Source organism: Myxine glutinosa, chromosome 5 (assembly GCF_964187855.1).
Source record: "Myxine glutinosa chromosome 5, kmMyxGlut1.1, whole genome shotgun sequence".
Classification (NCBI taxonomy): domain Eukaryota; kingdom Metazoa; phylum Chordata; class Myxini; order Myxiniformes; family Myxinidae; genus Myxine; species Myxine glutinosa.
The window spans coordinates 21,591,740-21,607,379 of NC_136265.1; the positions used below are offsets into that span (position 1 = coordinate 21,591,740).

A 15,640-nucleotide genomic window follows, 5' to 3' on the forward strand; every position below is an offset into this window, starting at 1 on the left:
CACAGACCTCATCCTCCTCATCTACCATGCAAGTCTGGAATCCCATGACATCTTCTTTTGTCCTGAGCCAAAAAATAACAGAAAGAAGCCTCACATTTGGAACATCAAAGCTACAAAACAACGACTTGGTCCAGACATATGCAAGCACGTGCTCTTTATACATGCAGTTCTTGGATGCGACACAACATCTCGCCTCCATGGAATAGGAAAGGGAGCGTCTCTCAAGCGATTCAAAGCAAGCAGCGCATTCCGTGACCAGGCCAAGGTGTTTGACACACCTTTTGCTTCCAAGCTAGATGTCGCAGATGCAGGAGCAAATGCATTGGTGATCCTCTACAATGGAAAACCCACTGACATCTTGGACTTCCTCCGTCATTAGCGCTTCTGTGAGAAGGTGGCTTCAAGCTCATCTCCCGTTCAACCACAGATGTTGCCACCAACAGCAGGAGCAGCAATGTACCACAGCCTGCGTGTGTACCTGCAAGTTCAAGAATGGAAGGGATCGGCAGATGGACTTCGTCCGACTGAGTGGGGTTGGCAGGAGTGTGACGAGGGGCTTGTGCCATTCCAGACAGCCCTAGCTCCTGCTCCTGATAAACTGCTGCAGGTGATCAGGTGCAACTGTCAGGCTGACTGCAGCACCCTGAGATGCACATGCAAGAAAAATAACATTGAGTGTACTCCAGCTTGTGGAAACTGCAGGGGATCTGGCTGCACGAACTCGCTACAGATGCCATATGATGATGATGATGATGCCATATGATGATGATGATGCCATATGATGATGATGATGATGCTGCCATATGATGATGATGATGATGATGATGATGCCATATGATGTTGATGATGATGATGCCATATGATGCCATATGATGATGCCATATGATGATGATGATGATGCCATATGATGATGATGCCATATGATGATGATGATGATGATGGTGCCATATGATGATGATGATGATGGTGGTGCCATATGATGATGATGATGATAATGCCATATGATGATGATGATGCCATATGATGATGATGACGATGATGCCATATGATGATGATGATGATGCCATATGATGATGATGATGCCATATGATGATGATGCTGATGATGTCATATGAGGATGATGATGATGCCATATGATGATGATGAAGCCATATGATGATGATGATGATGATGCCATAAGATGATGATGCCATATGATGATGATGATGCCATATGATGATGCTGCCATATGATGATGTCATATGATGATGATGATGTCATATGATGATGATGATGCCATATGATGATGATGATGATGCCGTATGATGATGCTGATGCCATATGATGATGATGCCATATGATGATGACGATGATGCCATATGATGATGCCATATGATGACGCAGGAGTGGCTTAGGGACAACTCTGTGAAGGTCATTGAGTGACCCAGCCAGAGCCTTGACTTGAACCCAATCGAACATCTCTGGAGACACCTGAAAATGGCTGTCCACCAACGGTCCCCTTCCAACCTGACAGAGCTTGAGAGGATCTGCAGATAAGAATGGCAGAAAATCCCGAAATCCCGGTGTGCAAAGCTTGTCACGTCATGCCCAAGAAGACTCAAGGCTGTAATCGCTGCCAAAGGTGCTTCAAGTAAGTGCTGAGTTAAGGGTCTGAATACTTTTGTCAATGTGATATTTCAGTTTTTTCTTTTTAATAAATTGGCAAAACTTTCGAAAATCCTGTTTTCTCTTTGTCATTATGGGGTATTGAGTGCAGATTGATGAGAGAAAAAATGAATTTAAATGAGTTCAGCATAAGGCTGCAACATAACAAAATGTGAAAAAAGTGAAGGGGTGTGAATAATTTCTGAATGCACTGTATGTGCTCTACCGAGTGCCATTCTCGTCTTGACTTGTTTTTGTCTTTGAATCCTGGGGATTGTCCTGCAAAAATTCCGGGGAATTCTGCTTCCGGTTCCTCGGGTGACGTTGTGTCGTCTGTGATTCTCCTGATAAACACAGATAAATTTTCTCCCGGTCGTTTTTGTCGAATTTCTCGTTTATTTTACTGTGTGTACGTTTACTGTGTGCTTCAAGGTCGAACCTGTTTTGTAATTGGTGCAAATTTGTGTATTAATCGGATTTTCGTCTTGTGTTTTGGAGGCCCGCGCACTTTCCCTCAAGGCCTGCCCACTGTCCTCATCAGTCTTTTGTTTATTCACGTTCGTTTTTTCACTGTATTGTCTTTTTTTCCCTTCACCTCATACTTTCCACGAACCTCTTACCCTTTGTTTCATGTCATAAATACAAAAAATATATATAATAGTAATCATCATAATAATGTCCTCTCCACGCAGTGCCCCGCTCCCTCACGCGACCAAGTGTGGTCTCGCCCTTCCCCATTTCTTTCCAACATATCTTGTTCCTCTCCAGCCAATTTTTTTTTTCTCCTTTCCAATTCAAGAATAATTCACAACACTCCAACCTTTCTCCTTCTTTCTCAGATCTGCTTCACCTCACCTTCAAATATATATATATATATACTACTGTGTTCAAAAAGTATCCGACCTTTATTTTTCGTGCGTAAAAAAAAAAAAGAAGCTGTGTCTTGGCTGTGTGCTTCGGGTCATTGTCCTGTTGGAAGGTGAACCTTCGGCCCAGTCTGAGGTGCTGAGCGCTCTGTTTTAGGTTTTCATTAAGGATATCTCTGTACTTTGCTCCGTTCATTGTTCCCTCAACCCTGAACAGTCCACCAGTCCCTGCTGCTGAAAAACACCCCCACGGCATGATGCTGCCACCACCATGCTTCACCGTTGGGATGGTATTGGGCAGGTGATGAGCGGCGCCTGGTTTCCTCCAGACATGACGCTTAGCATTGAAGCCACACAGTTCAATCTTGGTTTCATCAGACCACAAAATCTTGTTTCTCACAGTTTGAGAGTCCTTTAGGTGCTTTTTTGCAAACTCCAAGCGGGCTTTCATGTGTCTTTCACCGAGGAGAGGCTTCCGTCTGGCCACTCTGCCATAAAGCCCAGATCGGTGGAGTGTTGCAGTGATGGTTGTCCTTCTGGAAGTTCCTCCAATCTCCACACAGGATCTCTGGAGCTCAGCCAGAGTGACCATCGGGTTCTTGGTCACCTCTCTTGCCAAGGCCCTTCTCCCCCGATTGCTCAGTTTGGCTGGGCGGCCAGCTCTAGGAAGAGTCCTGGTTGTTCCAAACTTCTTCCATTTAAGAATTACGGAGGCCACTGTGCTCTTGGGAACCTTCAATGCAAATTTTTTTAGGTGGGCTTCCCCAAATCTGTGCCTCGACACAATCCTGTCTCTGAGCTCTGCAGGCAGTTCCTTCGACCTCATGGCTTGGTTTTTGCTCTGATATGCATTGTCAGGGGGAGATCTCGCGACATTTTAGAGACGACGTCACGGATTTTCGAAGCTGTGCACGATCTCCACGTTTTCAAAGTTAAGTCATTGTTCACAATTGTATTTTGTCGAAACTGTATTTATCATTCGGTGTGTGAACCTATCGTGTGCCCCTTGGAAGTTTCTTGGTGTTTATCTTTCATAAATTAATCTTTTGTTTGCCGTGCATGTTGCGGCCTTGCCTCAGGCTTCCCCAGTCCCCCGTCGAAGTTTGTTCCTTCCTTCGCTGTTATTGCTAGGTTTTTAGATTTCCCCTTCTCCCCCAACCTTCCACGAACATCAACTCTTTGTCTAACGTTGTAACCCCCACTGCCCCCCCCCCCCAAAAAAAACAAAAAACTTTTGTTTCCCTTTCTCGTGTGCTTTTGTCCCATTGTGCGCCTCTGTCCACGTGTGCTGTTCGCCCCGCCCCCATTATCCCCTTGCCTTCCACCTTTTGCCCTGTTCAAGTGACTCATGGTTGTCTCTCTCGGCTCCCTTTCCCCTTTGGTATTTTTGTGGATACAAGACTGTTCTTCATGGTTCTGTTTACATATGTTGAAACTTTCCCCTGCAGTGTTTTATTCAGTGGTTTATTACAACACACTGTTTTTCTTCCTACAGACTTGGCATTTAATATGGAATTTTTTTTTTTTCTTGACTTGGGTTTACTTTCTGAACTCAGTATATCAATCTGGTGAGTTTCTCTTACCCTTTGGTGATGTCTTTGTTGAAAGAACCATGTCACTGATTGTCTTTCGCAGCAAGAAGTCAATAACAGGATTATATCACAGCTGGCGTGACAAAATGTAAGGACAGGTACATTTGACGATTGGCTTCACAATCGGGTAAGAAAGGGTTGTTGCGTTTTGTATTAGTGGAAAACAACTGCTGCACATCGACAAAAGTTATTGCCGCTTCCTCTGGAAATGGTCCGTCAACTTGACAGTGCTGATTGTCATGGAGTGGTGGCTTTACGAAATTCTGGCATGAAACAGCGTGCTATTGCTCGGCAGTATGGCATTACTCAAGGTCAGGTGTCAAAGATCCTGAAACGAAATGCTCAGAGGGGTGTCCCTACTCCAATACCGAGGCCAGGACGTCCACGCAGAACCACAAGGAGAGATGATCACCAGCTGCACCGGTTAGTCTGCAATGGCCGTACCAAGTCAGCTAATCAGCTTAGGGCTGAGTGGCAGCAACTGACAAATGTGCCTGTATCCAGAAGGCTAGTCAACCAACGACTGGTTCAAGCAGGCTATCGTGCCAGGCGTCCCCCCCTGAGAAAGCCACGCCTGACCAGACAACACAGCCAGCGCCAATTGCAGTGGGCCAGAGAGCACCGTCACTGGCAGCCAGGACACTGGAATCACGTGATCTTCAGTGACGAGTCTAGATTTCTGGTCTATCGTCAAGATGGCCACGTCCGAGTGCGCAGATAAGTGCATGAAGCCTACAATGAAGATTGTATAGTGCCAAGAGTCCAAGCTGGAGGTGGTAGGGTGACCATTTGGGCTGCTTTTCATGCAGGGGGCAAAACTGACATGGTTGTTCTGAATGGAAACCTGAACCAGTTCAAGCACAGGGTCATTCTGGAAGAAACATTGCTTCCATTTGCTCGTGCAGCCTTTCGAGGAAACTTTGTCTTCCAAGATGACAATGCACGACCTCATCGTGCTCGCATGATCCAACACTTTCTTGCTGACCGTGGTGTAGAGCATATGGAGTGGCCTGCCGTGTCCCCGGATATGAATCCGATAGAGAACTTGTGGGCAGAATTAACGCGTCAAATCGACAACTTGGACCAGCAGCCTACCTCTGTGCGTGAATTGCAGCAGACTATTGTCACTGCATGGCAAGCGATTCCTGTCCAAACCTTGGCAAATCTCGTGAACAGCATGCCTCGACATGTACATGCTCTCATGAATGCTCGTGGGGGTTACACGAAGTACTGAACTGTAATTTTACTGTCCGTAATCCCAGTCATAATTTAGCTTTTGTTTTTGTTGAATTTTTTTTTGGCTAATGTGCAAAATAAAGAGGTACTTCTGGAAAACGTACAGAAGTTTAACACAGTACTGTCCGTGAATTGAGTTCGATATCAGTTTTCATCAGTTTCAAGGATCAATTTATTTGCTTCAAAATATCAAATGTGGTTTTTGTTTCTTTTAAAGGTCACATTAACAAAATCTAGAAAAATTTCAACATAATTCCAATTAACTTTTGGTTCTAAGTCATCTTGAAAAGTAAGTTCTCCCCCACAAAAAAAATATTCCATATTAAATGCCAAGTCTGTATATAAAAGGCTCCTTTCAATTTCCTCTTCAACTCATTCCATTTCAAAAAAATATTCAATCTCTTATAATTCTTTCTCACGACGTGCTCTAAATTCTCATTCATTCTACCCCTCCTCCATCGTTCTTAAACGGATCGCCAACTTGAAAATCACAATAAACCCAATTTGTTAAAATGTTCGTCTTTCATTAATCATCCACTTTCTAAACTCTCTTGCCCCTCCCCTCCAAATCTCCCCCTTGCCCCTCCCCTCCAAAACTCCCCCCTTTCCCCTCCCCTCCAAAACTCCCCCCTTTCCCCTCCCCTCCAAAACTCCCCCTTGCCCCTCCCCTCCTAAACTCCCCCCTTGCCCCTCCCCTCCGAAACTCCCCCCTTGCCCCTCCCCTCCTAAACACCCCCCTTCCCTCCGAAACTCCCCCCTTGCCCATCCCCTCCTAAACTCCCCCCTTGCCCATCCCCTCCTAAACTCCCCCCTTGCCCCTCCCCTCCAAATCTCCCCCCTTGCCCCTCCCCTCCTGAACTCCCCCCTTGCCCTTCTCTTCCTAAACTCCCCCCTTGCCCTTCCCCTCCTAAACTCCCCCCTTGCCCTTACCCCTCCTAAACTCCCCCCTTGCCCTTACCCCTCCTAAACTCCTCCCTTGCCCTTACCCCTCCTAAACTCCCCCCTTGCCCCTCCCATGCAAAACTCTCCCCCCAACCCCTCCCCTTCAAATCTCCACCCCAACCATCCCTCCCAAATTCTCCCTCCTCCCACCTCCTTCTCAAAGCTGCCTCCTCCCCACTTCATCTCCCTTCTATCTCATACCTCCACCTCCCCCAACCTACTTTCCTCTGCCCCTCTTCAAACAACCCTTCACTGTGCCTCATCCCACCATCATCAAACCTTTCGTCCTCCTCATCCTTCCCTTTCTTGAAACTCTTCTGTAATCTCTGACACACTATCAACTGCTCTCCCTCCCTACCCCTCTCATCCTTCATCTGACCCTACCCATCCCCTCCCCTGTCCTGCACCCGATGCTCCCCCTCTCTCCTCATTAACGGTATGGACCTCAAACATCTGGGGCCTTCGCTCAAACCTGATTGATCTCTCCATTCAGGTTGCTTCTGACAATCCAGACTTGATCTGCTTAACAGAAACTTTCCTCCTTCAAGATGTCTCTGATTCCTTAATATCTCTTCCTGGTTACTTCCTCCTCCGGAATGATAGACCTGAGCCTCGTCCTGGTGGTGGGGTGGCTATCTTTATCAAAAACTCTCTTCCTCAATCTCCTTGCACTGCCCTCTCTCCACCCCACCCCCAGGAGTACCTCTGGCTACGGCTTCCTCTCCGCTCCCACCTTTTGTTCATATGTGTTCTGTACCGTCCTCCAAACAGTGATAACTCCATTTACATTTCGCTGTCGGACAACATGGACCAACTTCTACAAACTCATCCAAACTCTCTATTCCTCATATGTGGCGTGACTTCAACTGTCATCATGCCAGCTGGCTGGGTGTGGGTTCCTCTCTCACCAGCCATGGCACCTCAGCAAAGGACTTCTGTGACTCACTGGGATTGACACTAATGACACAATCTGTCAATTTCCCGACCCGGATCGCAATCAATGGAGTATCTTCTCTTCTGGACTTGGTGATGACAAACTTCCCTGCAAATGTCTGCTGCTCTTCTTCTGCTCCAATCGGTTCTTCTGATCATGTGCTTGTTAAAGTGGACATCTCTCTGGCCATTCTCAGAGAGCCTCCTCAGCGCCGACGAGTCTGGCATTTCACTCAGGCTGACTGGCACGGTCTGCAAGCAGCCATCAATCATCTGGACTGGGCTCCCATCTCCACTGCCTCTGACATCAATTCTTCCTGGTAATTCTTCCAAAGCAAACTGCTCTCTCTCATGCACAGATTTATCCCATCTCATCTTCAGTTGTCTTACCCTTCCTCCCATCCATGGTACACTGAATCTTGTGGTGAGGCAGTTGCCCTGAAACAACTTGCCTTTGCCTCTTGGAAGGCAAATCCAACTGAACCACACCTAGCTCGTCTTCACGCTGTTGAAACCAAAGCGTTCAGAATCATTGGAATCTCCCGCGATGAAGCTAACTCCAAGGGCCTTTCACTCACTCACCGCAGGCAGGTTGGTGGTCTTTCCGTCTTCTACCGACTCCTCTCTGGCCTTGCCCCCCCAGCTCTCTCTGGGCTCTGTCCCCCAAATATTCCTACAGGTCGCACAAGATCTGCCTGCAACCCTCTCATGGTAAAACTGCCAAAATCAAGACTTTCTGCTCACCTTCACTCCTTCATTCCTCTTTTCTCCCACCTCTGGAACAAACTCCCTCACTCTCTTCAATCCCACTCCACCCTCCAGGTCTTTAAAACAGCTGTTCACCACCATCTTTTATCTTCCCCCATCCAAAACCTTGATCTTTTCTACCCCCACTAATTTCACCCAAAATCCTACACTTTTTTTTGAAATACCAACTTCTGTCCTGGAAGTCGTTGGTCCCCTTGTGTTTTATACCTCTCCCCCCACCCCCCATCCCAAGCCTCCTCCCCCCAAGCCCTCTCCCCCCCACACTTCTCCCTGCTCTCAAATGTTGTGTTTGTGTGCTTCCCCTTCTCTCCCCATCTTGTCTTCCACTCCCTCTTTTTATATATTTTGTTTGTCTGGTTGATTTGTTTGTGAAATAAATGTTAGCTCTTTCACGAGCCTCGATTCAGTATCCAAAAAAAAAAAAGAAAAAAAAAAAGGCAATCTCAGTTCTTCCACCAAGCTCGGAACAAGGGTGTGTCTACCCTCAGGAGTGCCAGGAAGCACTATCTCTCCACACTCAAGATTGAACTCTCAAACCTGTCTCCTTCCTCCAAATCCTGGTGGCGTCTGGTCAAATCCGTTTCTGGTGTTTGTTCCCCCTCCGTCCCCTCCCTCACCTCAAATGGCTACACAGTTGACACCGCACGTGACAAAGCCGAATGCCTCAACTCTGTGTTTGCTTCAAAATCTTGTGTTCCAAACCCATCTCTCTCTCTCTCTCTCTCTGTTCCCACATTACCCAGTCGAACCCAACTGCTCCTGGACTCTGTGTCCTTCTCTCCTGACAAGGTGGAGAAGTTTTTGTCAAACCTCGACTCTGATTCTGCAAATGGACCAGACGGCATCAGCCCACGGGTCCTAAAATCCTGCTCTGCCGCTCCATCTCACCCTCTCTCTGTTCTTTTCACCCTCTCTTTTGCTCAAGGTCATCTGCCAGCAACTTGGAAATCAGCAAACTTTACCGCTTTAAACAAAAAATGTGCAAAAAAAGATGCTTGCAACTACAGACCAATCAGCCTGCTTCCAATTATCAGCAAAGTCATGGAATCCATCATTGCTTCGGATATCAAATCCTTCCTCTTATCCAATGGCTTGATCTCTGATCATCAATTTGGATTCAGACCAGGTCATTCTACTCTGGACATGTTGCTTCTGTTGTCTCAGCAATGGATGGAGGTCCTCAATGCCAAACAGGAAATCAGAGCTGTCTCACTTGACATATCATGTACCTTCGATACGGTCTGGCACCCAGCTCTGCTCACCAATCACTCCTCCTATGGTATCTGTGGAAATCTCCATTCATGGCTTGCGGACTTCCTCTCTGGTCGTAGGCATTGTGTGGCCCTGAATGGATTTCTCTAATCTCCCCTTCCTGTTCTGGCTGGAGTTCCCCAAGGCAGTGTTCTGGGCCCTGTGCTATTTCTGGTCTTCATCAATGATCTCTCTGACCCTCTGGAAAATCCTCTCTGTCTCTTTGCTGATGACTCCACTATCTGCCGCTCCATTCCTCATCCCTCAGATCGGCAGTCTGCAGCCTCCTCACTCTCTGCAGAAATCAAAGACAGGTCAAACAAGTGGAACATGTCTTTCAATCCCCGACAAATCTCACACTCTCACATATGTCTCTCCGAAAAGACCGACTGGAAAACCGTCCCATCCACTTTCTCAAAAATCCTCTCCAAGAAGTTCTGTCGCTCAAGCTTTTGGGCCTCACTATCTGCCATGATCTTTCTTGGGAAAACCACATTTCCAAGCTGGCCTCGAAAGCCAGTCGCCGACTGGGCATCCTCCGTCGTGCGAAGTCCTTCCTTGGCACACCTGAGCTCCTCACCACATACAAGGCTTTCATCCGCAGCTCAATGGAATACTGTTCCCCCCCCCTCCCCCCTCTGGGCCGGTGCTCCTGGCCTCACACCTAGCTCGGCTTCATGCTGTTGAAACCAAAGCTTTCAGAATCATTGGAATCTCCTGCGATGAAGCTAACTCCGAGGGCCTTCCACTCACTCACCGCAGGCAGGTTGGTGGTCTTTCTGTCTTCTACCGACTCCTCTCCAGCCTTGCTCCCCCAGCTCTCTCCGTGCTCTGTCCCCCCAATGTTCCTTCAGGTCGCACAAGATCTGCCTGCAACCCTCTTTTGGTTAAACTGCCAAAATCTAGGCTCTCTGCTCACCTTCACTTTTTCATTCCCCTTTTCTCCCGCCTCTGGAACAAACTCCCCCACTCCCTTCAATCCCACTCCTCCCTCCTGTTCACCACCATCTCTTATCTTCCCCCATCCAAAACCTTGATCTCTTCTACTCCTGCTAATTCACCCCAGATACACTTTATTTGAAATTCCAACTTTCCAGGAAGTCCTTGCAGTGTTTATGTGTTTTATGCCTCTCCCACCTCCCCCCAAGCCCTCCCCCTCCCACATTTCTCCCGATGTCCCTGCTCTCAAATGTTGTGTTTGTGTCCTTCCTCCTCTCTCCCCAACTTGTCTACCGCTCCCCTTATTTTTGTGTTTTATGTGTCGGTTTGACTTTTTGTGTGATTAATGTTAGCTCTTTCACGAGCCTCGATCTTGTATACAAAAAAGAAAAAAAAAGAAAAAAGCTGTGAGACCTTGTATAGACAGGTGTGTGCCTTTCCAAATCATGTCCAATCAATTGAATTTACCACAGGTGGACTCCAATCAAGGTGTACAGACATCTCAAAGATGATCAAGAGAAATGGGAGGCACCTGAGCTAAATTTAAGGTGTCATCGCAAAGGGTCTGAATAGTTATGTCAATGTGATATTTCAGTTTTTTCTTTTTAATAAATTTGCAAAACTTTCTAAAATCCTGTTTTCTCTTTGTCATGATGAGGTATTGAGTGTAGATTGATGAGGGGAAAAATGCATTTGAACGATTTCAGTATAAGGCTGCAACATAACAAAATGTGAAAAAGTGAAGGGGTCTGAATACTTTCTGAATGCATTGCACGTCCGCCAGGCTGAACAGTTTATGTTTTGTATCCCACTGATAGGCTGGATCTGGATTCGGACATGAACGAAAATCCAATCGGTTTGTTCTTGTCGCCAAAACAATTCATCCCCCAAGTTTTGCCATAACTCATCCACAACTTTTTAAAATATCATGTTTAAAATATTATAAAATATCGCTTTTCACCTGATCTCTCAAGAGTGAAGAATCACTTAAAAATAATATATTTCTCTTATCCGAAACCATATTCAGATCTTCACCCAAATCGAATCGATTCGTCCATGTCACACACCCAACCTGTCCACCAAGTTTAGTCCAAATCCGTCCATAACATTTTGAGATATCGTGCTGTATATCGGTTTTGGCCCCATCTTCAAATGGTGAAGAATCACTTTTAAAATTCTACAAGCCGGATCCGGATTCGGATCTCCCCAAAATCTAATCATTTCATCCTTGTCACATACGCTACCTCTCTGTCAAATGTCGTCCAAATCCGTCCACAATTTTTTCAGATATCTTGTTCACAGACAAACAAACAATCACTTGCAGAGTGAAAAATGAGTCATATGAGCGAAAAATCACTCACAGAGCGACACTTGGCAAGAGATAAAGTATCCGGCTCTCTACTCTCAAGACTGAACTGTCAAACCTGTCGCCTTCCTCCAAATCCTGCAGGTGTCTGGTCAAATCTGTTTCTGGCGTTTGTTCCCCTTCTATTCCTCAAGACAGTGTTCTGGGCCCTGTGCTTTTTCTGGTCTTAATTAATGATCTATCGTCTATCCGATGCTCTGGAAAATCCTCTCGCATGTCGTTCAATCATGACAAATCTCACCCCCTCACCATGTCTCTCCGAAAGCACCGTCTGGAAAACCCTCCATATACTTTCTCAAGAATCCTCTCCACAACAAAAACAACTGTTGGAGAAGATTGTCATGGGGCCCGAAAGGCAAACCCCTGCTACAGCAGGGAAAATGGCCTTAAAATGCCTGTTGTGTGTGCATGTCTCTAATAATACATTCGGTGGAGTATCTTTTTGACGTCAAAAATAAATTGGTGGTTGAATTCAGTGACCTGATATGCGAATCGACTTCAAATTTTACGTTAATCGGATGAAAATTGAAAATTTTAGAAATCTGGCCTATTTTGACATTTTGGCCTACACTGATCTCAAAAATAGTTGGTGGTTGAATTCAGCAAGCTGACATTAAAATAATATGCAAATTCAAGTAAATCAGATGAAAATTGAAGATTTTAGAGGTTTGTAAAGGTTGTTGACCTTTGCCCGATGTTGACCTTGAAAATAGATGGAGGTCGAATTCAGTCAGCTGATGTGCATATCCCATTCAAATTTCAAGTCAATCAGATGACAATTGAGGACTTCAGAAATTTGAAAAAAAGTGGTTGATCTTTGGCCTTTGTTGACTTTTGACCTTTGACCTCAAAAATAAATCGGTTTCTGTCGGACCACCAACTCTACCATTTGGTGCAGTTTCGTGAAGAACGATTTAAAATTGTGACCTGACGGCAAGTATACGTGAGCGGACAGACAAACACACAAACCGGAGTGATCAATATACTGGTCAAAAAATGCTTTTTGACAAGAAGCAAACAGAGAGATAGGGGTGAAAACAACCTCCGTACACCTTTGGTGGCAGAGCTAAAAAATAAAAATAATAATCAGAACACAAGTCAGGAGACGACGATGGTTCACGAGCGAGCGGTATTCTTCGGTTTGATATCGAAAATTCGGTTCGATTCCGACAACTTTGAAAATTTGACCTTTGTGACCTTCAAATGTTCAAAACGAAGGTCACTGACCTTTAAATGATAGAAAATAATGTAAAATCAGTTATGAGGTTAGTTAGCTACACAATACCGAAAATTTGGTTCGATTCCGACAACTTTGAAAATGTGACCTTTGTGACCATCAAAGGTCGAAGATTCTGAAATTTGTTGGAAAACTTGTATTTCATGATGCATGTGATAATATAAGATCATGTACGACATTTCACCCTCTAATAAAATGTAACAATGCGAATGCAAAATGTAATAAGCGAACAATGTAATAAAACCATCAAAAAATCGACTTTTCTAAATTTTGTGTCCTTGGTTCAAAAATGAAAAATCGAGCTAGAATGGGGCGAGACACATGACATTGGCCTCACCAAATACCAAAACCCCCGTCAGATTCCACCAACTCCCTCGGAGAAGATGTAGCTTGAACTCGATTACCCCCCAAAAAGACATTTTTCGGGCGTTGCTCCGCCCACAATGGGCGCAATACGCCCACTCTAGGCAGGACACAACTAGATCATGATATCAACCTCCCACCAAAGTTTCATCAAGATCGGATGATATCATCGGGTAGTTATGCTGCAGACAGACACACAGACACAGAGACACACATACACCCATGACGAATATAGTGGTCACTGTTTGATAACTCGTGAATCAATAAAGGTTACTTATTGACATGCTGTGTTACATTTAAACAAGAATGACACTCTTCGACGTCACGACATCGACCGATATGCATCTGCCCACATCATTACATCATTATAATACTTTTATCTTTCTTTTTTTTGTATGCAAGATCGAGGCTCGTGAAAGAGCGAACATTAATCACACAAAAAGTCAAACCGACACAAAAAACACAAAATAAGGGGAGCGGTAGACAAGATGGGGAGAGAGGGGGAAGGACACAAACACAACATTTGAGAGCAGGGACATCGAGAGAACTGTGGGAGGGAGAGGGCTTGGGGGGATGTGGGAGAGGAAAAAACATCTGGCCACTGCAAGGACTTCCAGGAAAGAAGTTGGAATTTCGAAAAAGTGAATCTGGGGTGAATTAGCACGGGCAGAAAAGATCAAGGTTTTGGATGGGGGAAGATAAGAGATGGTGGTGAACAGCTGTTTTAAAGACCTGGAGGGAGGAGTGGGATTGAAGGGAGTGGGGGAGTTTGTTCCAGAAGTGGGGGAAAAGGGGAATGAAAGAGTGAAGGTGAGCAGAGAGCCCAGATTTTGGCAGTTTAACCATAAGAGGGTTGCTGGCAGATCTTGTGCGACCTGTAGGAATATTTGGGGGACAGAGCACAGAGAGAGCTGGGGGAGCAAGGCCGGAGAGGAGTCGGTAGAAGACAGAAAGACCATGAGTGAAAGGCCCTCGGAGTTAGCTTCATCGCAGGAGACTACTTCACGGCAGACTTGTACGAAGTTTGTTATAAATAAACTCAGCTGTTCTCAAGTAATCACATTTTTACCTGACATGACCTCTGTTCTTTGACCTTGGGACCCCAAAATCTAATCAGTTAATCCTAACATAATTATGCATGTTTGTAACAACTTTAAATTGGATCACTTTAGCCATTCTCAAGTTACAGACATATTACAGACTTTAACCTTTGACTTGATCGATGGAGGCATAAAAATACGTCACCTACCAGATTTGGGTGTTGATCCATCATCCTGAAATTGGAGACTGCAGAAATCACCGAGCCCGATTCCACAGAAACCAGAATCGTGGTCCAGATGCACATTTTGGGATCCGAAAATCTTTTCACAGAAACTGGAAAGTTCCCGAATAACATTCTCCAAGTTGACGAAAATGCTTCCCAAAAGGGAAGAACCTGCAATCTGGACATATTGCGGCTTCGAAAAAGAATTCATAAATTTACAGAAGTCAGCATACATTGCAAATTGAAATTTCTCTTTGGCGAGAGAGAGGAGCTCGTCCCGCAATGGATCCGACTCAGTACAAGCTCGAATAACCTTCTGATTCTCAATTCCAAGCTTATCGATCACTGCTTGGGCTGTTTCTGCTCTCAGTCCTTGTGATTGGAGCCATTCCAAGAAGCTCTCCATTTCACCAATGACCTGCCAGGGATACAAAGCTCATGTTAATCACAGAAAGGTTATACATGTTATTTTCTTCACTCAGTTTGGAATATTTTGTGAGTCATAATCATATGCAATTTGATCACATATCCAGTTAAACGGTAAACGTATCCAGCTTGTTCACCACACATATTGATTTGGGATACCGTTATCCTGAAGAGCCCATAATAAGGGCGTAAGCTGGATCGGCCACTCTAAATCCAGGTATTTGTGACCAAAAATATCTGTCTTCAAAGACCTGAGTACCACATGGATGCTCTCCCAGTCTGAAATTGATGTGTTGGTATAATTTACGAAAACGACATCAGCATCATGTCACGTTCAGGGTCACAGTTGTTCCTCATGTTTAATACACACGGACATATAAAACATGTTTTTTATTTTCCTCTCACTGCAATTGTCTCATTGTTACGGATTCATAACTTCCGTTATTGGGGTTTTCACCCACTTGACATGTTTCTGATATTAGGTATTATTGTTATTCTCAAAAGGTTTATTATTCAGGAACAGCTATCTAAAGTTTAAAAGGTTAACTTAAAATGATACAGGAAATCGTGGACCGGAAAACGACGAGCGAGGAAGGGGAGGCGGTGAGAAAAGTCGGAGAAGAAGCTGGTTGCTTTGCGTTCTGGATCGACCGTTGTCGAGCAAGAGACACGAGTGAACTTTGGGGTTTCCTGGAAAGGGATTCCGCGATAGAGTTATTATCGCTGTGACTGATCAGACCTGCGTGTCAGGTTGGCGTTGGATTCGGAGGAACCATCGTCGTGTGATTAAGTCTCAAGTACGAGCCGTCCACC

At 45.3% G+C, this 15,640-nt stretch overlaps 1 protein-coding gene across 4 annotated transcripts in view; it reads right to left on the bottom strand.

Moving 5' to 3' along the window:
- The window catches only part of LOC137427865 (uncharacterized), a 51,025-nt gene that overhangs the window by 18,660 nt on the left and 16,725 nt on the right, over positions 1–15,640 (bottom strand). For 3 of the 4 annotated variants that reach the window (XM_068117644.2, XM_078777691.1, XM_068117643.2), the window contains exon 2: positions 14,387–14,819. In XM_068117644.2, the coding sequence (XP_067973745.2) occupies positions 14,387–14,807 (421 nt within the window). In that variant the 5' untranslated portion in view covers positions 14,808–14,819. Of the gene's footprint in view, positions 1–14,386; positions 14,820–15,640 lie in introns of those variants that run through there. The other variant, XM_068117647.2, reaches the window with a different exon arrangement.